The 27,015-nt window shown below is 34.1% G+C and overlaps 1 protein-coding gene across 4 annotated transcripts in view; it reads left to right on the forward strand.

The window, feature by feature from the left end:
* Positions 1–6,698: 6,698 nt before the first annotated feature.
* Positions 6,699–27,015, forward strand: part of LOC110997025 (eye-specific diacylglycerol kinase) — an 84,925-nt gene continuing 64,608 nt past the window's right edge. For 2 of the 4 annotated variants that reach the window (XM_045633005.1, XM_045633008.1), the window contains exon 1: positions 6,699–7,464. In XM_045633005.1, the coding sequence (XP_045488961.1) occupies positions 7,289–7,464 (176 nt within the window). In that variant the 5' untranslated portion in view covers positions 6,699–7,288. The remainder of the gene's footprint in view (positions 7,465–27,015) is intronic. The other 2 variants (XM_022264967.2, XM_045633006.1) reach the window with 1 other exon arrangement.

Here is a 27,015-nt window from a genome sequence, read left to right on the forward strand (position 1 = left end):
AAAAAAGAAATCTAAGCGATAGTATGTATGAAATATCTATCGTATAGCTGCATTAGTGGTCCTATAAGCCAAAATTGTTCATACAAATATTTGAGTCGTACTCACTACAGCGAATAGTGCACTGCCACGGGCTACACTTAACTGTGAACTGAAATTAGAGTTCCCGATGGAAAATGCATTTCTCGCTTTTGGAGGCTTTTTCTGATATTTTGAAGTGGCCTTGTGAACGATATTCGTGCAAAAAGTTTGTTGATACCGTCAGTTTTGTAATTGAAAGTTTATTCTCCGCAGTTTATATTAAAGCAGGTAACAAATTATCGGATCAAAAATGTATTTATTTATACGGTCTAAAACATAAATGTGTACGCATAAAATTATACAAGAAAATATGATATAACAAATTTTACAAACATACACATAAATTATAATTAAACAGAAGCACCCACAAACTAAAAAAAGTAATAATAATTAAAAACTTAAACAGAGTTATAAACAAAGTTACACTCAGTTGGAACTTGGAAGACTGTTGTAAAATTTATCAATATTTTCATCAATGTTAGTAATCAAGTTGTAAGAGCGAGATAGCCTATTCACTGGACCATTAAAAGAAGCAGATAAGCGAGTCGTACTAATTAGTTCTAGGAAATTATTCAATTAATATTTGATTCATAAAATAACTTTTGGCCGTTATTTACAATTTTCATTATTTTAATGCCTAATGACACTATTTTCGCTATATTTATTAATTAAAATAAATTTACTTAGCAACGCACCTGTCTTTTTTCATCACAGAGTAAACACAATTTGGCTGAAAGAGACTAGAAGGATTGATAAAATTTATACAACTCTAATAAAGTTCCGTCTTTAAGTTCTTCATTATCGCAATACAGCATTTCTAATGAATAATATAATGAAATATAAAGAAAAGCTGGCACAGGCACAGAAATATTTTTAATAGGCGTTAAGCGTGGAAGTTTTCAATTTAAATTTGGAATACAGGCGTTATTTTGCAATTATTGCGAATACCAAAGTCGGACCAAATCTCAATGAGCACTTTACAAGTCGAATATCCGGCATGTTTTTCCGCGCACCACCACTTTGTGGAACCAGCTGCCGACTGAAGTATTTCCGAACCAATTCGACTTAGGGTCCTTCAAGAAAAGAGCGTACCAATTCTTAAAAGGCCGGCATCGCACTCGCGAGCCCTCTGGCCTTGAGAGTGTCCATGGGCGGCGGTATCACTTAACATCAGGTGAGCCTCCTGCCCGTTTGCCCCCTGTTCTATAAAAAAAATGTCAATACATCGAGCCGAGCGCGCTCCACTCGGCTGTGAGTTTTTTGGCGAATCCCTTTGAATGTTACATTACAAGTCAGTCGCCACCTTCGCTACGTCCGCCATTTTGACTGCAACTGTGGTTGGGATGGAGCACAGGCGAATCGCGAATATTCACATCGAGCGAAAATTCGAAATCAGTCACCACCTTTAAACGAAAGCTTTGCAAACTTGTGTTGACAGTTGAAATAATAAAACAAGATATCTTTATATAATTGCACGAAACAGTTGCCAAGTAGGAAGTGTTGATAGAAAGATTTTGTACAGTGTTTATAATATGTTTACGCATTTATTGTGCCAAAAATAACCAATCATCTTAAAGTGTTCGATCACGCGCTACTAGAATATATTATTAGTACTTTATAAATAGCTTTATCACTTGGCAAGTGTGGCTATACGTTACGGTTTTCGTATGTCGCGTGCTTTCTTTTTGTCAATATCGTTAAGAATACAAAATATTTGTACTAAAGGTATGCTTACATGTTCTACTATTATGCGTGTCAGGGTAAGAGAAGAACATGTATGAACTGAGCAGAAATGAATGTGATATACCTAAATACGGACTAAGGATCATACATAATACGAAAGCAGAGCCTCGTCGACAGAAGTCCAACGACAACAATAGACTTATATTTATATATTTTATTTTATAACGAAATAGCTTAATGCAGTAAATATTAGTAGAAAAAATATTTATGTTTGTCTACGTACGTTTAAGTTAATAACTGAAAAACAATTAATAACCTTAATATATAATAACTAATTATATTTTTTACACTTCATTGCAGTAAGAAAGAAATACAGTACAATTAAAATAATTAAGTAAAAGGAGGGCAAATGGCGAAGTTATCGCTTACAAGCGAGCTCTTCCAATCCTCCAAGTTGTGAGAGAATAAAAAATTTAATTAGATAAGGTGAGCGCAAGAAGTGCAAAAAGACATAAGGCAAAAATAGGTCAAAGCAAAGAAATTAAAACATACGTAAACAATAAAAGGACAATCATAAAAAGGACAATCATAAAAAGGACAATCATAAAAAGGACAATCATAAAAAGGACAATCATAAAAAAGGACAATCATAAAAAAGGACAATCATAAAAAAGGACAATCATAAAAAGGACAATCATAAAAAGGACAATCATAAAAAAGGACAATCATAAAAAAGGACAATCATAAAAAGGACAATCATAAAAAAGGACACATGACTAAATTTCAGATCATTTAGTAGTAGTTAGGTATTCAAGGTGAACAAGATCTGCTTTTACAGTAGAGAAAAGGAAAACGCATTTAAATACTGCCAATAACAGCAAAATAGCTAAGCTTGTGATGTTGATGTTCATAATATGACTGATTTTAACCATGGCAGAACCATATATGAACCGTCAGATAGGCCATTATTTTAATTTCTATACAGATATGTAGGGATTATATAACGTATTCACTTCCACGGATAATAAATAGAAAAATAATATTTGAATATCCCAATTCACTAACCAGAAGGAAGTCTTGAACGGAAAGACTATTTTCGCAAATATCATTACAGCTATTATAGACATTTTGTTAAATTTTGACATTGATATATTACGAACAGGTGAAAGGAAGTTTTCATCTCCTAAACAAGTAAAGAAAGTTTAATTGAAGTCTTGTTTACTGACCTTCATCGGTAAAAGTTTGAAAGTTCACTGGTACGTAGCTGCTTATAGATCGTAAATCTCACGGGACATTCTCAGATATTATAGGCATCGTGTCCAGAGGCGGATTTGCAGACTTAGCCGAACTAGGCTCCATGTGCCGCCACTTTCTCAACACCTATAGACAAGATACTATCATATACTATGATATAGATTTCTTTAGGAACGGTGTACTAGATCTTCATTAAACTGCGTATGGGTTGTCTAGTGTCGATAGGTAACAGTTTGTTGAGAGAACTACAAAGGGCAAATCAAGACAAAATTGTAGACAGAAATTTAACAAATATTTAAAAAAATTGGGACGTTTTGCCGTCCTTTGCATCTCGCCGCTGTAGGCCTAGGCCTACTAGGCCTTAGGGCAGATCCGCCAATGATCGTGTCACTGTTTGTAAATTTATAAAGCGGAAATGCAACCCCGCATTAACACCATATTTCCGGACCAATAAGACTTAGGGTCCGCAAAGAAAAGAGCGTAACAATTGTTATAAGTTAAAGCACTTGCTGCCTTCTTGGAATGTGTGTCCATGGCTTGACATCAAATCAGGCTCGTTCCCTGTCGTATTATTTAAAAAAATAGAATAAAAGACATTAAATAACACAACATTAAGTGATTACGTTCCTAATTTTTTTTTATAAAAAAATATTGAAACCTATAAAATCCTCACTGGCCACTACAATATTACAGGAATTGTTTTGTTAATTTATTTTATTATTCTTGATTCTAATTTATTTTATTATTCTTGATTACTCAAGATGTAAAATGGAACATGGTGTAATGGTCCTTACAAACGTTGTGTAAAAAGAATTTGGCGATTAAAAAGAGTGGCGAAAAGTTTATTGCCAGTTCTTCTCTTCCGTTCTACGCCTTTGATTTGAGAAGTGGCAGTAAATGTAAATTCACAATTAATTTAATTTTTTTGACGTTCATAAGTGTACTTGTTTACCTATACGAATAAAGATATTTTAGTTTGTTTGTTTGTATTTTTTGAACATACCGTTTATAACTTACTCATATTCTTCATGTGGTAAGGCCCTGATGTACTAATACTTAAGGTATACACAAATAATCTCTCTCTATCTATTATATAAGTCATTTTCATGGCGGGAATTTAATCTCGAAACCTATTGACGGACAAAATGGTGGATGTTTATTATCCGTTCTACGAATTTCTTGAAATAAGGCTTTACTATTGAGGTCTGACAAAATATAAGCAAGAAATTATCAGTTAATTCAGACAATTTTTTAAAACTTGAATTAAAATTTTAGTTGAGAGACGTTTATAGAACTAGTTTAGCTCTATTGGTAAGCGGTCTTTGTTAAGTAATGAAAAAGCAAGAGTTTTGAGAATACTTTTGACAGGCGCTTACAAAGCTATTTACTTAAGCAGGCATTTACTTAGTCTGTAAATTATTATTAGCGATTATAATTCACTTATACATTGCCTGGCATTGTCGTATAATTAGGCTTTATTGTATTAAGATGTTAATTACAAAGTTGTTTGCTTTTACATATATGATTGCCTTCATGTGTGTTTCTCGAACAAAGACCTTTTCCAAACTCTCAACAATATGTCAATTGTCACCCTTTGACAAGTCATGTCACTTTGTTAATTTTATCAAGTCATCTTCTGAATTACGTTTCCATCTTTTTAAATATTTAAAACTTTGTTATTGTATCGTCTGTCACCGTAAATATTAAGGGTAATTGTAACACATCATACTTTGTGATTTCCTCAAAAATCTATATAACGTTTTATTAGTAAATAAATCTGTATAAGAGCCGAGAAATTAATTTTTGACAAAGTGGTTTTATGCTTGTACCATAGAATATCATAACCTAAAAATGTAATTCCGCGTCCCTTTCAAAAAGTGACGTAAAATATTTACCGCCATTTTATGTCAAAGCAAACAAATATACGCGTAATATTTTATCTTCGAAGCAGTGACGCTCATAAAAGAAGGCCATAAATAACCCGCTCTATTAGATGTCGTCTATGTCGATGCAAAACCATAAACTATGCCGAGATAGATTATTTAAAATATTTTTTTATAACATACATAATGAAAAAACTATGGAACAGTTTTATAAATTACTGGTCAATTTTCTTTCAGTTTTATAGAAAACCCTTATTAATGAACCACATAAAGCAGCTGAAATTTTCTATTTCTTTTCAATCAATATATATTTTACTCACGAGCAATGGTGTATAACAAATTGGTGTGGTTTTCGGGATATTTTTTTTAAGTTGAAAACTCGAAAATTAAAACAGAGACTTCAAACTAATAGGCATACTCAATGAAGCCTTTATAATTTATCAACCCACAGTGTTAAATGATCTTTTCAATTGCAGTATCATCTGAGTGATTTACTTTCTGTTTCACAGATTGACAGACATACATAACATTTATTACAAACAAAACACACATATATAACCACACAAAATAACAATAATCAATAGTAAAAAAATATTTAAAAAAAATCCCTTTCGGCTCGTTTCAAATGTATAACGCGTGTGTGCTGTGGCTGTAAATGTCCCTGGTTCAGCATTATGCTGAGGAGCAGAAAGTTCCACAGCGCTGGTCATTCTGCCAGAGACCACAGCAGCCAGATTCCGCCTCAGTCGCAAGAAAGAAAAGGAATGTAATAAATACTTAGTAGAAAAAATTATAATTATAAAATTTACCAGTCTATGTAATGCTTTCTAGTGCAAAGGTCTATAATAAAATTAATAAAAATGTAAATAATATTATATGTAAAGTTAAAAAATTACAAATAAAAATATAAAAATAAGTAATTAAATTAAAAGTTTAAAATAACAAAAATTGTTCAGAAGTAGAGTATTTAAATAAAAAATAAATAATAATATTAATATTGAAATATTTTGTTTTACGCGGATTAAAAACTAGATTTGTCATATTTAATTTTATACTTTTTAACCAAATCCTGAGGTGACAAAGACGGCGTGTCATTCGGAAGTATTTCTATTTCGGCACGGACGTCTCGCTACAATGATCGGTACAGTTATTACCGGTCAATGACAGTGGCAATCGATTTTTTTATTTCGTCTTATTTCATGCCAGGTGCAAAGAAAAAAAATATATGTCCTTTGATTTGACACCTTTAAATTCTATAGGCAAGAGCAAAAAAACAAAGGGTGTGAAAAATGTCAAACATGTAATAATACAGTATATTATGTACTACAATAATTATACTACAGATTAATTTTTAAACCGAGGAATAAATTAATTATTTATGCCTGAAAAGAAATATATTTCTATCCTTCTATGATTGTAGTTAAGATTAATAGATATTTTATAGCACAAAACGGAACAGACGGAACCAGAAAATAGTTATCATCCCTCCTACATCGTGCTTTATTTTTGTCTATATTTTTTTACACTTCGTTTCCATATTATACAAAATCATACATATAAAAAAAGCTGATTATATTAGTCATAAGGCCACGCCTTCGCTAGTGTTTACATAAAAGCTATATTGTACAGTTATATTTAAAGAAGTGATTCATGAATTAAGTTTTAAGGCAAATGAAACAATATACCACAATCGCATTCGATTGTGCGACTTTACCGTTTGCTTATTTCGTAATAGCCCTCCGGGATTTGGCGTCTCGTTCGTCTGCTGTTCCCTCTGTCCCTCCTCATTCCTCAGTTGTCCCCGTGAGCGCACACGTACTTCACTAACCGCTGCGCCGGCGCAACGTGTCTAGTGAGTCAAGAGTTTAGTGTCAGTGACACGTGCCGTATCGTTTTATATCAGTAATAATTCGTTTCATAGTTAGTCAAACTTATGTCATGTTGTAAATAGTATCAAGGTCATATAAAGTTTACTCAGCCAGTGTCAACTGAGTAATAAGTTTAGATATGAATTTAATGTTCGATATAAACTACACGTCTATTTTAAATATATATGAAGCATCACAAGAGTCTTTATAAAACCCTATGAAAAAACGGAGTGATCAGTGAAATCTAATTATCTAACGGCTTTAATATCAACATAGTTGATAACAAATTTTGTGAGCGTTATGCGTGCGATACCAGTGTTTGCGTTTTGATAAATTTAACGCGCACTCCATAGAGTTAATTATCATAAAATCAAAGAGGTGCCTTCGAGTCAAGTGCGTTTAAGGAATTCGTGGTTCGAAGCGTGATCGAGTTGGCCGTGAAGTGCGTTGATAGTGCGACATGTTGATACATGGTGCTGTGAAGCCTATAAAACGAAGGCGCTTAGGTCATTTAAGAACTCCATGCTCGCTTGGGGAGCGGGGCGAGGGTCGGCCGGCCCCTCGCTGCCCCCCAAGAAACCAGAACTCAGCGATACGGACAGCGAAGCCCAGAGTGTGCTCCTCACCAGCGCCGCCACCCTGGCTAGAAGACGGCGCGCCGTAAAACTAAAACGAAAGATCACCTTCAAAGTTTCAAGGTTCGTTGTTTAGTTGTAAGCCGGCCTTTATACGGCTACTGAATTCGTGATAAACCAATTCGAACTTATTGTTAGAATTTCAGGTCAATCGATGCTGGTAGGCGATATGCTAACAATACAATAAAGCACAATTCTAATACATATATGAAATTTGTCGGTCGCTGTTCCATAAAATATTCATTGAGGTTCTAATTACTTACGTATCGATTTTTACTTGTTGTTGGTAGTTTAATATGCGCTATGTACATTGTTCATGTTATAATATTAATCGTAGGTAATGTATGTAACCACTGACCTTGGTATACACTGACGTAATTTTCTTTAGAGTTTCTATACATCGATGTAAAATCTAGGCAATTTTGTAAAATGCATTCAATTTGTGACATTTCAATAGAGATAAAAAGTTTTATTGTTTATACCAATCAGGGTATATTCGTGAGAAACGTATATAAATACACTTAAAAAATACACTTCGTTTCCTTATATACAGATTACATAAATGATAAGGCAAGAAACGGACCGTTAACAAACGTTATCTTCCAGGCAAATAAATTTTACGATACAATTATTTTATGAGTCTTAAATCTACCGGGAACGTGTTTTTTTGTCTATTAATTTTGTGTTAAAATTTAAATCAAAGTTAGGCAATCAATAAGTAAAGTTTACATAATTGTTTGTGCTAATAGTTAAAGCGTGCCGCTGATACATTTTGACTATGCCAAACTTCAGGCTGATAATTTTCTTTATAGAACTGGGTAAATGGGCGGCAGCGCCCATGGTCGCTTTCAAAGCCAGAGGGTTCGCGAGTGCGTCGTCGGCATTTTATATTTTCTAAAAAAGATCTTACCAATTCTCTTTTCTTTCTCTATAAAAAAAGAAATCCGATATGGGTAGTACTGTATCAGCACTGGATGATTAATCACGCATTTTTCTGTCAATTATGGAACAGTTTTATTGTGAAGTAAAGCTACGTTATAAGTCAAATAATATTATAAGATAAAACATCGCACAGTTAAAGAATGCCATCCGTTGAGATTCTAGTAAGCCGCTTATCATTCCGCGCACGCCAGCAACAGGTAGAAATGCCGGCTGCAGAAGTTATCGCACAATCTTTATATTAAACTAGTATACTACATAATGCAAACATGACATTTGGTATTGTATGTTGAATGTTCTGATATCAGATTCAGTCGGCAAAAAAATTGTGAAGAAAACTTTTCTTGGGTCTTGATTGATTGACACCCGGTGACTTGTTGTCAATATTTATCTTCCCTATAGTGGACTTAATAAAAAAAGCGCGTGCGAAACAACACATGCCAGTAAAACTTCTTTGTAAATGAATTATTACTAGGGTAAAAGCCCCAATAGATGATTGTGTACCAGTATATGATCACTCCATGTATTCACACTGTTAACACACGTGCGAATATAAATAAAAAAAAATAAAAAAAAAAATCTGCGTTTACTGCACAAGACGTTATGCGACAGAATTTCCATCTAAAGTTCTAATATATAACTACTAAACGAATACATTAACCAATAGCGTGTATTGTTTCTCGATCGCTCTTTCTCACTCTCTCTCAATCGGTCTCAATCGTTCCCTCCCTTTTCTTCGACAAAAACGCTGCACATCTTCGTGACGTTCGTAAAAAAATTATCCCTCACGCCTAAGAAAGATTCACTTCAAAATAAAAGGCGCTACTTTAAGCCTAGGCCACAGATTCCTGTTTCGTTATCATTTATATTGTCTACTAGGCAAGAAGTCCAAACATGTTTTGCGTCTAAGGTTTGCCTTACCAGTTCCCTCACGATAAACATATTTTACCGTACGCGAGAGGTAATATAGAAACCCAGCCGGGGATCGAACCGCCCTCGTGAGTCACACGTCGAACAAATCCAAAATTGCTATTATACAGAATCATTCGTCATGCTACCATGGGGTACATTATTATTATTGATAAATTCTACACTCTTTACTTAACACAATAAATGACAGAAGTTTCAATTCTAAAATTGCTGTGGTTAGAAAAGTCGAGCAACAAATGATTTATGGTTTACGTAAGAACAATTTAAATTAAAAAAATCACGATATCTGTGAAATAGATAAAGTAATAAATAGCCGGTTTTTTCACAAATTAGTTTGCGCATAAACTTATCTCGGAATCTTAACCCTAGAGAAACCCGACTTAAGTTCTTGAGTTTAAAGCCTTTTAAGTTAACAAAGTTTACAGCAATACTTGAGTTAGTTTCTTTGTTTGTGTAAGTTTAAAGAAAAGTTTTAGTTTTTAATTGCTTTTATTAAAGAAGTTTTCTGATAAATAGGGATTATATTCCTTAACTTTCTTATTGAATCTGATGTTTATAAATACAAACACATATACTGAAAATATAGCCAAAGATGGAATACATGATACATTTTACTACAAAAAGATTTATAAGAGGGAACAAGCAAACAAAAAGTATTTAATACATTTAACTAATTGTATGTGTGATAATGTAAAAGTGTGGGTATGTACGTGATGGAGTGTATGTGGTGTATGCTCATGATGTAGATGATTTTGCGCTATGGATATTTTTAATACACTTTTTAATGTTAGTAAATGCTAATATGATTATAATCTTAAAATATATAATTCTCCTGTTTTTTTTCTCAATGTTTGTGCGCGACGGACTCCTAAACTACCGAACAGATATCAATCAAATTTGCACACCGTGTGCAGTTTGATGTAACTTAAAAGATAGGATAGCTTACATCTTAATTTATACCCGCAATATTATTTTTTTGCAAATATATTATGTTTATTATATGATACAATTCTAACATATATGTTGGTACTTTTAACATATGTGTTAAAAGTACCAACGTTTCACATAAGTTCTCCTACACTTTCCCTTGAACTACTATGTAATATGACAAAAAATTTAGCCACAACAACGCTTGGCCGAGTCTGCTAGTTAATATATAAGTTAATTCAAAAAACGAAATGCGATTACTACAAAAAATACGTTTATGTACTATTATTTTTGAGAGTTTTGCTTACTTTTGCCGACAAGATAAGGGGGTGGGGGATAAATTGCAGTAAATCTGCTTACATAATACTTGAACGAATACATAATACGAGCCATGTCCTATAGTCCATAGGCCTCTTCCATTATTTTCTAATGTTGGCTCTTCTTGTCCATAGTGTCCCTCCTATTCTCTCTACATTGTTTGCCCATCTCGTCTGCTCTCCCACCCCAAAATTATATAAAAAAGAAGACAATATTTTCTTAGTTTATTAATAATAATAGCAATACATAAGCACATTTCAGTTGTAAAATTTTGTAAGTGAATCTGGCTCCACAATTGAAATTAAAATTATGTATATTCATTTAAGGAACAGTTTTTGAGATATCTATCTACGCATTTCTGAAGGACGTGTATGTAATGCAAATGTCGACAGGAATTATTAATTCATGTTCTTCGGCATTACTTTGATTAAATAACTTATGTACTATGTATCTACTAATGAATTAAAGGAAGTAGGAAGTCCGTCTCGTTTGTTGGCTACGTTAATTAATTAAAGTAAATATATAGTTATCAAAAGCTTCATCGTAGGAATATTAAATGTAAACTGCAAATAATATTTAAAAGATTACCGAAGTTTATCCAGTATGAAATAGTTTTTTTAAGTGAAACTTCTTCATCGGCGCGGCGTTGGAAAAAAAATTACCGTCACATTTTCACGTTACGCGTCACATTTTTCGGTTATGCGCCACCTTTTTCATGTGCCTTTCACGGTTGATTCGAAGAGATTCGTAGTCATTAAAAACAAAAATATATAATAACGATAGCAGTAATCGTAATAATTCTACTTTAATTACTAAAATTCTGTAATAATCATAGTAGTAATAAGGTAAAATGAAATAATTGCATTATTTGTATTAGTCTTAGCATAACCTTTTGTTAAACTTATTTTACGTCATTAATTTAACCAATTTCTGTAAAGTTGCATATACTATCATACCAATAAGTAACAAATAGCTTATTTGGAACTTATCCGGACATTGTGAAACAGGCCCAAGTCCCACAATTCTAGTTAATTCTTGCCCAGGTCCCGTGGGCAATAAATTTGAGGTTCGAAGATTATGTTAAAAATATAGTTTGTAATTGCTTTTTTCGTCTCAAAGTTTTATACAATATACGGATTTTCTTAATGGTCGATATTCGTATTTGACTTTGTGCTCTCACAAGATCCAGTGTGTACAAAATGCATGCGCCCGGTTTTGTGTTACTTACGTCCTCGGTCACATATCACCTTCTACTACAACCTAAACTTTTGACGAGACAAAGTCTTATAATACGATGGAGCCGGCTGCACGCACGAAAAAACATGACTCATGCGGCGTTACCTCGCACTGGGGCGTTCCATTTAAGGCCTGAAGTGCAAGCGAGACCGCACGAGCGACAAAGAGGCTCAATCGGCCTCCGCGTTCGGCAGCGTTCGACATCTGTCTCTTATTAATTATTATTATAATTGTATTTATGCGTACAAATAAATGTAACTTGATCAATTCAAATGTGATTTCCATTTACCTCCTTCTATACCCATACAAAATATCTATCAAGCAAATAAAATAAAAAATTTCTGCATCTGCAACCATTATATCAGTATTTCCTTATGACATTGTCACGTTCAACTATCGTCAGTAAATCGAATTTACAGACAACCGATTTTTTAACAATGATTGGTCGACAAAGATTGTATTGGGCTTGTTTGTTATTTGATGTAGTATATAATCAACCCAAATGTCTTTACTAAAACTCCTATGGCGTCATGTCAACAAGAACAAAGTTAGGAGTTGTACTCAGAAGCTCGCCGTTCCTCAGCATCGGACGGCTTCATTTCGCGGGAGTTTTAAATATAGACCGACCAAATGTTGGAATAATATCGCCCCTCCGTTGAATTTTTTTAACTAAAATCAAATATTTGTCGCAGTTATAAAAAAAACCGTTGGATCCGCTACTTTATTTAAAGATTTATTATAAGCGACAGTCTATTGAAATATCTAAATAGAAAATATGGATAATATTATAGTAAGGAGTAACGCTAACCGTTCTAATCGAACTATATGATAATCAAGTTGATAGGCAGGTATTAGGTTCCTGATAGGCAATAATATAGCTATTTAATATTCGAGCGAACTTTAATCAAAGCGGTCCTCTGGAACGTCATTCAGGCAGATTGAAAATTTAATTGTACCGCCAATTAAGTGGGCACTTACTGCGATGTGTACACCTGCCCCAATTTTTGGATTGGACTTAATATAAGCTTCAACAATCTTTTCAATAAACTTTTATTTTTGACTTATTTTAATACTCAGTAAACTTCTTTACACTTTTCTTACTTAGCTTCCTAATGTTTGTTAGTAAACGAGTACTAGAGGCTTCGGCGAGTGACTCTCCTCCTGAGGTACGATCCCAGACTGTATAATTGACTTTCTTTCTCTGTGCGCATTTGACATTCGCTAGATCGATGTTTGAAAACATCGTGAACAAACCGGCATGTCATAGAACCAAAAAGTCGACGGCGTGTGTCACAGTCTGATCACCTAGTTGCCTATTCAGACATAAATGATCATGAAACAGAGACTTAAAAATGTTGTAGAGCCACTGATTTATTTATTTTATGTTTTATTTCTTGTAATGGACTGATTATGGCCCTGAGAGCTTCAGAGGTCTTATTTCGGCGGAATTAATTATTAGAAAGAAGGCTGCCGGCGTATAGATTTGTAAGAACTCATTTTGTATGCAACTTTGGATTATGCATAAATATCGTTTTAGTTATATGAAGAATATTTTCTGTCATATACCTTATAACTAACCTTAAAATGTAATAATTAGTATATAATATTAAAAGGAGTCCCTTTAGGCAAGGTTCCGAAGATACTGGCAGCGTTCCACCTTTGAATAGCTAGACTAATTCTTTGTCCGAGGTAACTGCCAGCTCTTCGTTCTCCTGTGATGTCGACTAACCTTTGTGATAATTCCCTAAAAAGCCATATCGCGCTAGAACCCCACGGACCAAGTGTCTCGACACCGAATGAGACAAAATCACATTCAGAGCCTAGGCCCCTGTATTTGCAGGCTTTAGCTTTTTCAGCCGCATCATCATCTTTTTCCTTTTTTTTCTGTCATAAGTGAAATTGATTGTTTTCACTGATAATGAGTTTCTGTTGTATTTATTTATTTAATGGCACCGAAAACCTATTGTGTGCTATTCCCTATTATTTATTATTACCATTGCTGCGAACATAAACTCCAGTTTTGCGTTTAAATTTTATTTTTCTCGCCGTAAAACTCCAGTGAGGAATTATTCATATTTCCGGGATAGAGAAGGGTTCATCTCGAGAGACTGAGCCAGGTTTGAGGTTGGAGATTTTGATGAAATTATTATAATTTATATTAAAAATATTGTCTTACCGGTACCCCGTAGGGTTAGCCTTAATAAATAAGCTTTTGTTAGTTTATTATTATGCTACGAGGGGATCGTAGGTATAGAAAAAGTAGATCTCTTCAAGGGTTTATTACTAATAAATCAATGAGAGATTTATAAACACAATTAAACGGAATTTACTCGCAGAAATTCACTAATTACACAAACACAAAATACTGTCACTAATTACTTTAATTACGCACACTTCACACAGTACTATATCACTCGTCTTCACTTTAACGAAACTGAATTTATTGGTCGCGTTTCGGCTCTTATATATCCCCGGGAATAATCTTTAGCGATATTCGAGAACGATGTCTATCTCTTTCGCACATTGTGCGGCGTTCTAGAGTGCTCCTTCATCAAAGGGGTATAATCAGGCCTGAAAACATGTTTCCTAAAAATTGTACCCCTCGAATGTTCTGATACGGTCTGGAAAATGTTTTAGTCTCCTGAAAACTAGGGAAACATTCTGCAAAATAGATTTTATATTATTTGATTGAAAAACGGTCTCCATTTTTTTGCCAATCGAGGCCATGGTGTCCAAGGCTGCTTACTACAAAGCCAAGAACATTTATGGGAAGTACTTACATATGGATGTTGATGGTGATGCGAAGTGATTCAGGTTCCAAAAGGGTGCCAGTGTTTGGTAAAGGATTGGCTTTAAGTATGACTGGCTTCCCGAGGGTAGCCACCAACAACCACTTGCGCGGTCTGTATAATATGAAATAATAAATTAATATTTCATTTCATTTCCATAAAGTTATCATTAGATATATACCTAAACCTTTATTAAAAATCACATTAATGGAAACCCGTAAAATAACATCTAGTCTAAACTCCCCGCACCCCGCGATCACCTCAACCAAAAATTGGGGGGGGGGGCGCGTCTTCGTAAATTGCTCTATTAATAATATAGTAGCCACTGTCATTCACAATTTAATATTGACAAAGGAAGAAATGTGTGATTTTTGTAGTTTCTTTGGGCTTAGTTATTTCTGAAAAGTCGTTAACAACATTTAATGTCCTCATATGATGCGTAAACGTGATCATATTTTTTTTATTACGTTAATCATAAAACGGAGAGATAATTACATAATATTAACATTTTAATCACGGAGATAACAATTTCAAAAAATATGTTAAGGTTTACTATCTAATATATAAAATTCTTGTCACGTTGTTTGTAGTTAAACTCCTCCGAAACGGCTTGACCGATTCTCATGAAATTTTGTGTGCATGTTGGGTATGTCTGAGAATCGGACAACATCTATTTTTCATCCCCCTAAATTTTAAGGGTAGTCCACCCCTAAATTATGTTTTTTAGATATTTTTTTTATGATGCAGCATTAAAAAATACATACAACCCCTTATTTTCACTCGTCTACGATCAAGCCCTATTTTTTTATTATAAATGACATACATGGTAAAACGACGTTTACCAGGTCAGGTAATTATAAAACTAACATTGTTAATTGAATAACGCAAACATATAATTTCATTAGCGTTAAATACTTTTAAATTATTTACGTGAATAGTCGTTTCGAGAACCAAATCAGCGAGTGCCACGTCAAGTTTACAGTCTAGTATTTGATATGAAATGTTGCCAACTAACGCCATTTATAAAAAAAAGTATTTAAGGTGTGAGAAATTCGCGTTTATAGAAATTTTATTTCGATTAGTATTTACATTTCAGTGAGTAGTGTTAGCCTAGGGGCTTCAGTGTGCGACTATCATCCCTGAGGTTTGTACGTTCGATCCCCAGCTGGGCACCAATGGGCTTTCTTTCTATATACTTAATATTCGCTCGAACGGCGAAGGAAAACATCGCGAGGTAACCGGCTTGCCATAACCAAAAAATTCGGCGGCGTATGTCAGGCGCAGAAGGCTTGCCTACTTGCCTATTAGATTGACAAATGATCATTAAACATATTCAGAAATCTGAAGCTTAAGTAGCGTTACTGAATTATGTTTATTTTTTAAGTATTTACATTTACGGCTAACGATAGAACTACCGGAGATTACAATTATAAATGATTTGCCAGTGACAAATGGCAAATCATTTAAATATAGGTACGTTTAATATATTTAAAGAAAATTTAACATGTCGAATATTTCGTGATTTTTTTATTTTATAGAATAGGGGGCAAACGGGCATGAGGCTCACCTGATGTTAAGTGATACCGCCGCCCATGGATACTCTCAATGCCAAAGGGCTCGCGAGTGCGTTGCCGGCGTTTTAAGAATTGGTACGGTCTTCGTCCATCATTTCCAGATTTAAGCGCAAAATACAGGACTTACATAGTTCCCGCTGTTTGTGAATTTTACCTTTAAATCTGGAACGTCCCGCAATCGTCTATCTATCTATGATAGAAGAATTTTTAGATCACATTTCACGAAAAATTACCCAGATATTTTGATAAACCTTTTATCTGGAGAGAATTTGCGCTGTATAGAAAGGTACGCGGAGCTTTTCTCATAAACTAAAACGCAGTAACATTTTAATCAATTTATGCATTTATTTACGTGAATACAATGTGTTCTGAGTGGTAAATTATTTTACATAATTATGTTTCCAGTTCAGTGAACATAAATTGAAGAACAAACTTGTGGTGTGTTTTAAGGAGCTTACATCTATTGCAAATTTGTGTTTAGGGGTTGAAGTTCATTGGAGAGATTTACCTGCATATTTATTTATATATAGTTTGTGTCATACTTGAGAATGGATTATTTTGATCTTAAAGAATTTGTGGAAGTGCCTATAAGATTAAAACGGTGAGAAATTTTTATAATTGTATAATATCTAATGTATGTAATATTAAGCTGTGTATATTATAGATAATTGAACGATTTGTAAATACGTTGGGGTTTTTAGGGTTACTGTATGAGTAATTACAGTCCTAAACCGATTTTGATGAATTTTTGTGCGTGTTTAAGTGGATTGGTTTATTTACCAATTATTAAAATACCAATTATTGGAATAACTGCACCGTTTTAATTAAAGTATTCATTTGTCTCTTCATGACGGCGTGCACACATTTTTTATATAAGTTATGCCTTACCGAGGCAATATTGAAAATTAAAATCTAGTCAGTTAAGACAAATAAGTAATTTAAGCATAACCTACTTTTCTAATAAGTAATAACACTACTCACAGTCTCTAATAAAGGGAAGACAGTATTTTCTTTTCTATTGTTTCACTTAACATTAAGGTGAACTAAGAGTTATTCAAATGGTTTTATAATTTGCGTCTCACGCGGCGGTGTCAAGAAGTTGAACTCTAGCAATTACAAATGTAACAGGAGACAAAAGAGTACTTTAGTACTTCTTCTTCTCCATAACTGGAGGCCGTCAATCTAGTGTGTGAATTATCCTGCATCAGATGCAACAATTCTTCAGCACATTACGATGCCATGCTTTTTTAATTTCTTTTTTCAGCATGCTGTTTATTCTAGTTTTATTGTAATTAATATAAAAAAAATAGATAAAAGATTTTAATTGCCCCGATTTATGAATAGTTGTACTTATAATGCCTCGGACCGTCATTTCCCTCGATCAGTAAAGCCTTTACTACGTTTGGTAGTCGTGCGTCCTCGCCCCGGAGTACATCTATCAACGGTCCTCTTTCCACCTCCCATGCTGTCAGTCCCCTCAGCGTATGCCGGGCGTCATCCGAGCTGTCTCCGTCAGTGGTGGCATGTTGGTGCCTCCTCACATCCTACTACTCTGTGCAGATAACTACCAACATCAGTGTCCGGACAGCATCTGCACCAGACGATAGCTGAGCTGGCCCCAGTGCCTCCTAACCCAATGTTGAAGCAGGGGTCTAAAGGCTTCGATAGTATATTTACCGGCACTCGCCAGTTTCTTTTTCCACTCTGCTAGCATTTCTTGGTCTTCCAAGGCTCGAGAAGCGTTTATTTCTTCCAGTGTGGGGTTGCTCCCTCTTTCCCTGGCTTCGGCCCTCTGCCAATATCCTTCGCTAAAAGCAACCGCATGGAGATGCCAGGGTGCGGTACCAGCTATGACACACACTGCGTCATAAGACAATGCGGAAGGCCCTCGCTACCCTAGTTGCGAACACTTGCTACGATGATGGCGATTAAAAAGAGTGGCGGAGAGTTTATTGCCAGTTCTTCTCTTCCGTTCTACGTCCTTGTTTGAGAACTGGCATTGTATGTAAAATTAGAAGCATTTTATGTATATTTCCTTTTTTGACGTTCATAAGTGTACATTATGTTACTTATATGAAGAAATGATTTTTGAGTTGAGTTGAGGTGTGTAGCCAAGTCTTATGTTTCAAAGATCGTCATGCTCACTTAAATATCATTGCTTGTGGCGATGTCCATGTGTCGGGTTACCCTCTCATCCTAAAATATGGCGAGGGGGCCGATGGCTGGCCATGCGTCATACTCGTTAACGGGTGCTACGTGTGGTGACTGGTCGTACTTGAATTCGTGTATGCGGTGATATTAGTTGTTTCTTCAGTGCTTTCGCCCGGATTGCATTTGCGTATAGGTGGGGGACATAAGCATATTTAAGTTATGTAAGCGCATGATGTGCGATATGCTTATATTTCAATCAAGTAGATCTCACCTTATTGCAAGGTAAAAAAAAAGTTTTTTCTAACAGGCAAATAGATGATCACCCTTCTGACACACACCGCACACTTCAGGCTTTAGTTTTCTCACGTTTTCCTTCACCGTCTGAGGGCGTTACTACATGTGTTTAGCCATGATTTAAATCTACGAACAAATGAGATTCTAACCTAACCATGCCATTGAACAGTTCAAGTTTCATGAAAATCGGTTTAATTTAGATACTCGACATTACTCGACATTTCTGGTGAATAATGTCACGATATTTGAAATCGTTTTATTTTTCTAAATTATTTTTGTGCCTATTATTCTACGCCCGAACCGAAATTATAGACCATTACACTCGATCGATCTCCCATGTGCATCCCAATAACCAAGCTAAACTAAAACAATCGATTTTTGGCGACGCATACATTACATTGCGTACAAATAATATTAAAATATACATGTCTATGTTTAAAACATATCGAATAGCATATTTATTATTTTAAAAACGGATGTAGGTTAAAATCTTAAGATAGGATATTGGCACAGTTGAACTGTCATTTTCATACAAAGGTCTAACGACATACACCGATCCGACCTACCATAGCTTGTATCGACAGATGGCTATTACAATCCATTTACTTAACATATTTGGATTAAGATGTCTATCTCAGATGGTCAAAAATGGATTGAGATCGGTTATTGGGCTTGGGCGCTAATCTATAACGCTGAATAACGAAGCTCAAGGGCAGATCTATACAGCAAATCACCTGTTTCGAATCTCCGTCGTAACAGAAACGGCATTGGCCTTATTCTATACGCTGTTGTCTATACAAACAAAAGAGGAACAGTTCACACATTGTTTTGTTTTATCAAAAGTATTAGAGGCTTTTCGACGAACCTATGCCAAAATTTTCGTGCTTCCGATTGAAATATTTGTATGAATTTCTCTTATGAGGAAATTGTACTCACAGATTTATGTGTGAGCCTTATTATATAAATAAATTCAACGAAGAGCGGTTCGGATCGTTGACGACCAAACTCTCTCTGGCATTGAGTGTCCATGGGCGGCGGTATTACTTAACATCAGGTGAGCCTCCTGCCCGTTTGTTCTATAAAAAAAATCAAATTTTTTTCTTAATGTGAATTTCGAAACGATCATATAAGTATACTAATTAAATGTAAAATTTAATTGCCTTCTCAAAAATGTGGACAATGTGTTCCCATGTGGCATATTTTTGCACAGCCACACCAATTACTGAGTTTCATCGCAGAAAGGTTCTCGTTTGAGTGAACTGAATAAAATTGCCCACGGCTAGTTGCGGTGAAGTTCCGACCTCCATTGTATAAAGTAATTTTTCATAGCGTTTATTTCACTCTAAAGCAATTTCTAGTTTAAATTATTTTTGCATCTTCGTGGAGTTTTTAATCAATTTAGTTTGGCAGCATCCCACTTGATACTTACAAATTCTGCCTCATAATAATGCCTATTCCTGCGTGGGTACAAACTGAAACGAAATCATTATATTTATGAAAAGGAACATCTATAGATTTATAACAGATAATTGATACATAAAATAACAAGTTTATATACATTTTTAGTAATGTTTTGATTTAGAAGACACACAACATTTGCTATATTGATTTATAGCAAAAAGCAAGTTTTCTGGATGTGATATCATATTAAAAGTTTTGTTGTTCTTTGTAAGTTTCTCTTTACTTTATAATGTTGAATATATATAGGAAAACATGATGCCCATATACAGATATTATTTTTATTAAAAAAAAATGTTACTTACAATTAGATCACTATTTTGTTATATATGTTAATTATATGCTTAGCTATATGTTAACTAAAATATTGGTACTGTTTTTACGAAAATATATGTGGCTGCTTTTCATAGAACCCTTAAATATTGACAGTATTATTTTAAATCTTATCAATATCTTATTGAAGCTGGGTTGTATGTAGAAAGATTATAAATGATTTTAAAACAAATTGTGACGTTCACCAGCATAATACTCTCGAACAAACTTAAATAAAACTCGACAAACATAAACTCGACACAAAACTAATTTAAGCGTACGACCAACCAGGCTCAAGAAGATAAACCACTGCTAATAAGGAAGTTATATTAATTTTTACAACAAACTGACAAGTGAAATTGAAAACTGACTTATCGCTAAATAAATTCAAAGCTCTCGGTAAACGTAACTTAAAACCTTAAACCTAAAATAAAACTTTTTATTAATTATTTAAGATGTCATGTGGAACATAGTGTAATGGATGCAACTCCTTACAAACATTGCGTAAAAAAACTTGTCGGTTAAAAAGAGTGTCTAGGAGTTTATTGCCAGTTCTTCTCTTCCGTTCTACGCCCTTGATTTGAGAACATGGCAGTAAATGTAAAATTAGAAGCATTTAATATAACATTTATTTTTTACGTTGATAAGTGTACATTGTGTTATCTATATAAATAATTTGTTTGAATGCAATAATCTATACAATAGCACAGACAGTGATACCATAATATATCTAACTATTACATATTTAATAAATTTATTATTATAATAATCAAACAGTTAAAGTAGGAAAAAATAGTGTACCAAACAATATAATAATAATATAATTCGGTGCACTTTTAATAATTTAAATTCATATATTTACCATTCACCAAGTGACCACAAAATCTTGCTAAAAGCTTCTAGTACTGGAAGGAAACTCTAACAATAATAATAAATAAAATTTAAAAGTATTTATTAATTTTAAGTACCGTACTAACGTTCGTATTGTTATTGTCATAATATCGTAAACAATATCGCAAAGTTTACATACCTACTTGTATCAGGGCTTGACATGGCTTAGAACCGCAGAGGCCGCATTGCCCTATTTCATGAGAGCCTATTCATGTAGGGAATGTTTAATTAGCAATTTTTTCATTACAATTAGCATTATAAACGAACGGTCCTAATTGAACTGATGAAACCCTTTTACCTGAAATTATTGGAAGCTCTGTTTCTATTCTTAACTTAAACGAAACTTTGCCAAAACAGATTACATAGATAAACTATATATATTAAACAGAAATCAAGTAAGTACATTAATAGACTTTTGTCTTATGATAGGGAGATTACAAGCCTACGGGCAACAAAAGCAGCCGGTGGTCACGTCTTTGTTAGTGGATACGTTGGCGACCTTTAGGAACGGAGAACGCTCAACTATAATTTAGTTTCATAATATCATATGAATTTATGATTGTAAGTCTCCGACGAAAGGTTATTTTCTAGGTAAATAGACACCGATTTTCATCTTGACTCAATAATAAACTAGAATTAGAGCTCGCTAATAAATTGCCGATACTTATTATAATTTAATTCATTTTCGTTGTATTTTATTTACAGCGCGAAATTCTGAAACTATCGGATACCAATTAGCTTGTGTAGAATTAAAATAAAATTATGAAATATTGAATTTAACATTATTAATCTGCCACGATATCCAGACAAAAGGTATCTTAATATTGTAGATTCTTCTCCGCTCCGAATAGCAATAAAATATTGGATAAGTTATCGAATAACAATTTATTAATTAATTATTTTTATTAATATTTATAATAATAATTATCTATTGACAAAACTACGCATGATACATCGAATTCGTGTCAGTTTAAAAATTCCGATCTTTAGAGAATAGGGAGGTGCATAACCAGGCTTTGATCTTGATCGAAGACATGTGACGTCATCAACAAACGTTGATTATCAGAAACTGCTTTGACATGCAGTATCGCAATAATGACGCTAGAGAGAAGAGGCCTAAAACTGCCATTCTTCTCTTTCGCAATGGCAAGCAATAAAATATTTTGCAAAAAACACGATATTAGACTGTAAGGTGAAAGTTTGCCGTGTCAGCTAGTACTAATATAATTGGCAATACATCCCAGTCCTTATCTAAATCCAGTGCAAAAAAAAACAAGGTTTCCCATCAGAATTCTGGGAAGAGTAAATAAAAGAGATAGCGTGGAAGGATTGGAAAATAATAGTGAAGGTGAGAGACAGGTAAACGAATTTGGAGGAGGCCTTCACCTCTTTTGGGGTTGTACATATACAAGTACTTTCATTATAAAGAGGCCAAAGAGGTTACAATATAGGAAGAAGAAAAAAAACGCTATCCCAGGCACGCTATTTAAGGCAGGATGGGTTTCCAACCATCGACTAAAGACACAACTAATACAGAACATGTTCACTTATTCAAATTCTTTACCAGTCCGTTTTTTTAATTGTTTCTTCACAAAGTATCTAAGGCTAAAATGATAAGAAAAAATGTTGCGTTATTTACCTGCATAAAATAAATATGTAAAACGAAAACGTAATAAAATGGAAAAGGAAAACAGTTGGAAATTTTTAATTTCATTTTCCAAGGACGAAAACAACCCCTTGTAAATTAATTATGTCATTTTTAGAAAAAAATATGAAAGCGACTCTAATAAATTACTATTTCGGTGGGAAGAGTGACGTTTATTTCAAATTTTGGGTAAATATATTTTATAGTAAGACTTCGTTAAAAATGATATTTGTAATTTTAAACAGGGCGTGGTTTATCATGAATTCTGTGCCTGTATTTGAATCGAATTTTCTCTCTATGTGCACTCTAACGGTTAAGAGAGCATTGTGATTACACCGAAATGTCTAACCCATAGATTCAGAGTTTTAACACGAACTGTCACTTCTGTATGTCAAAACCCGACTCTCAAACTAGTTTACCAAAAAGTTTAAATATAATGCAATACATTCAGTTTAAATTAAGATGTCTTAGGGCCTGTTTCACAATGTATATAATATAAAGTACCAAATATATAAAGTACCAAATAGCTATGCAACACATAAATTACTAGAAAGAAAGTTCCAAATAAGATACTTCGCGTTTCATGACGAATAGCGCTATCTGACAGTCGTGAAACGCAAAAAATACTGTTTATCCTACCAATAAGTAATAAATAGCTTATTTAAAACTTATCCGGACATTGTGAAATTCTTACTGATTCTTATCCTTTTGGAAATCTTATTTTCATTTATTACTAACTTACACTAGATAACTATTACATGTAATGTGTAAATAAATAAAATAGAAAAAACAAATCGGGCAACGACTTCGAATGATTGAAACAACAATACCGATGAACAAATCTAATAGTTTTTAAATCTAGCGTGATTCATTCAAATTCATTATTCAGTTTCTAACTTTGAATGAAACATTTCAGTATACAATTGGGCTTTGAAGCCCTAATCTGAATTCCAGACTACGAAACTTGCGGTGTCACTACTCTAAATGAATTAACAGCTCGGCTGTACAAAAACAAATTATTCAATCTAAAGCAGCTGTCATACATGCTGGGATATTCATACCGTTTTGAAACTGCACATTCTATTTTGAAACAATTCATTCCATTTTAAAATTTATTGAAACAATTTTTATGAAAATATACTGAAATATTAAATGAAAAAAAAACTATTTCTTGTACTTGTTCAGGGATTCCGTTTAGAATATTCGTTTTTAATTCCTCAATACCACAAGTGTGTTATTTAAACAAAATTTTATATGTATAGAGTTTGTTTGCATTGAATGGAAAAATAAGTTGTAATCCATGTATTGAGGAAAACTGTCTAGATTTCTACTGACTTATATACTAAATAATCACGCTATAGCACGTCTAGATATAAGTTTTCTATATCTATTCTGTGATCATAATAGCCAAGTAGGTGATCAGTCTTCTGTGAAAAGTCAAAAATCATGTATTTATATAGGTAACTCAATGTACACTTATGAACCCAAAAAAAGAAATATACAGTAATTGCTTCTAATTTTAAATTTCCTGCCAGTTCTCGAATCAAGGGCGTAGAACGAAAGACTGGCAATAAACTCTCCGCCATTCTTTTTAATCGCCAAGATTTTTTGTTTTACACAACGTTTGTTAGTACCTGCAACTATTACATGTGCCTGACATACACACGTACTTAGACTTTTTGGGTCTAAGGCATGCCGTACGATATTTTCCTACGCCGTTCGAGATAGTGTTAAATGCGTAAATGGATAGAGGGCCGTGTGTCACTGTAAAGTGTTCGAGTGTCAATTATGTCATCCACATAAAGACGGTTGGTTTGCGTTAATTGAATTACGAGAAATCATTGAAGGCGAATTAAATTGATCCTATTTGGGTATTATTGTGAACAAACGGTGACTGTATATTGTGAATTTATACATTTTGCTGGTAATTAATAATAATAACTCTTAATTCAATTTATATATTTTAAACATAGGGAATCTTCTCTCTCTCTCTCTCTTAAAAGAAAAAAGGTATAAGAAATATTAAAATCATTTCAAAACTACAGCCACTAAACGACGTAGGACAATAAAACTGGAAGAAATCGCTCGAAAGGGATAAGGCCGCCAGTTGCGCTCCTTTTCATTTAATTATGTGCAATTTTTATATGTATTGTAATGTAACGAAGTATTAATAAATAAATAAAATAAAAATCCTACCTACTTTTAAAAGGCCAGCAACGCACATGCGAGCTCTTTGGCATGAGGAGTACCCATGGGCACTATCACTTAAAATGAGGTGAGCCTTCTGGCCGTTTGTTACATGAAATAAAATACTTATTTATTTAATCACAAAAATACATACATGCTACATAGTGTACCCATGTATCTGTATGACAAAGTACTAAGCCTATACGTGTCGAAATTAAAAATAAAATATGAAATTCATATGATACACAATACTCTGCGAACATATAAATATGTCGATATTGTCACATTCAGCATTCGGTAAACGGGGTTCTGGGCAAGAGACTCCGTTCTGGTATCGCAAACCTTGGCCTTCACCGTTGCACATATCCTCTAGGTACAATGATGTCGAGTATCGAGTTCTTGAAGAACACTGGACACAAAAATTTTCGTCATAAAATGCATTCGAAGTGTCATAAATTGGCTATCTTTGGATTTACTAAGCGAAGTTATTTAAATCGTGTATCGATCTTTCTAAATGGATACATAAACTACTTAACTGCATATATTTTTTTCCATTTGCCCTAGTTTAAGAAACGGATGACAAAAAATGGAACGAAAAAATGTTCTTTTTTGGAGTTTGGCGACCGAATCGGTCCTCAATACACCAATACACATTTTCCCGGACCCTGCCATCTTGTGAATCTCTGCAACATAATCTTGTATGAGCGGCTTAAAGGCGAACAGGTTTTTTCTCGATGTATTCTAGAAGTGAGGCTGTAATAGACTTGGTTAGTTCTAGAACTCTTAACAAAATATTTGGTGATAACATGAATCTCTTACGTTTAATCACAATGTATTGTAATACTTCAAGTTTCTAACAAACTACCGTTCATAGTTGTTAGCATTACCTTTACAAAGTTTTGTTTGTTGTGAGATAACTTTGCAACTTCAATGTAAAGTTGAATAGTCCTGAACAGTTTTGTGTCAACAAGTTTACATTCACTTTAAATAATTATTTTTATTATACTCTGGACGCGTTGCCAGACTTAATTATATATGTATATTAATTACTGTAAAAATTGCTTCGTGTAATAGAAAGATAAAAGTAAACTGAATTTATTGTAACGATTATGACTACACTTTTGCTCATAAACGTACTTAGTTTATAGTCAATATAATATTCAATTTGAATCTGTTTCACTATGCAGTTCATAGGGAACAAGCGAACTGTCCCATCGGCCACTATTGAAGATCTTCTCAAAGGCATACGACCTCCATAAAGAACGACGAAAGACAACAACAACCCACTCCTCTTCTCGACTAAAAAGGCTTGCAGGAGGCCCCGATACATACTAACGGATCCGGATGATCCAATCACAATAGCAAACGACAAATTAAAAGACGACCGCGCGGCCAACTATAATGACAGTAGCCATAAACAATAGATTAGGGTAAAAAACCGCCTTCCCCGGGGAAGGCGAGGACCTTTACTTCGTACTTCGCTCACTCCAGTGAGCTTTCGTCCTGCCCGTCAGGCGATTGACCCCCCCGCGACGCCCCAAGCCGAGGTTCAAGTCTCACAGGAGACGGCCTTTAGCGAGTCGCGAGAATGCTCCCCTTTCAGGCCGACCTAAGCTCGCCAAAACAGCCCATGCTGAGCTGTAAAGGCCCTTAAGGCCAACAGCGAGATTCTATTAAAAAAAAACAACAACAACCCACTAACTAAATTAATATCCAAGGTGCCATTTAGTGCTGTCTCGTATTTTGCATTTTAAAAAAAATGTCGTGGGCTTTCTCCCTCAGCCACGCCCAGTGCAACAAACTTCAACAAAGCTTGTTTTGACTAACCTCCTACATACTTCTATTATTATAAACTTGAAGTCAATTATCTGTTATAAGATTCAATAAACTTTATTATTATTTATTTTCGGCGCTCGATCTAAAATTAATTAATTTAAATAAAATTCCACTCATTTTAATCGTT

Source organism: Pieris rapae, chromosome 22, assembly GCF_905147795.1.
Source record: "Pieris rapae chromosome 22, ilPieRapa1.1, whole genome shotgun sequence".
NCBI classification, from domain to species: Eukaryota; Metazoa; Arthropoda; class Insecta; order Lepidoptera; family Pieridae; genus Pieris; species Pieris rapae.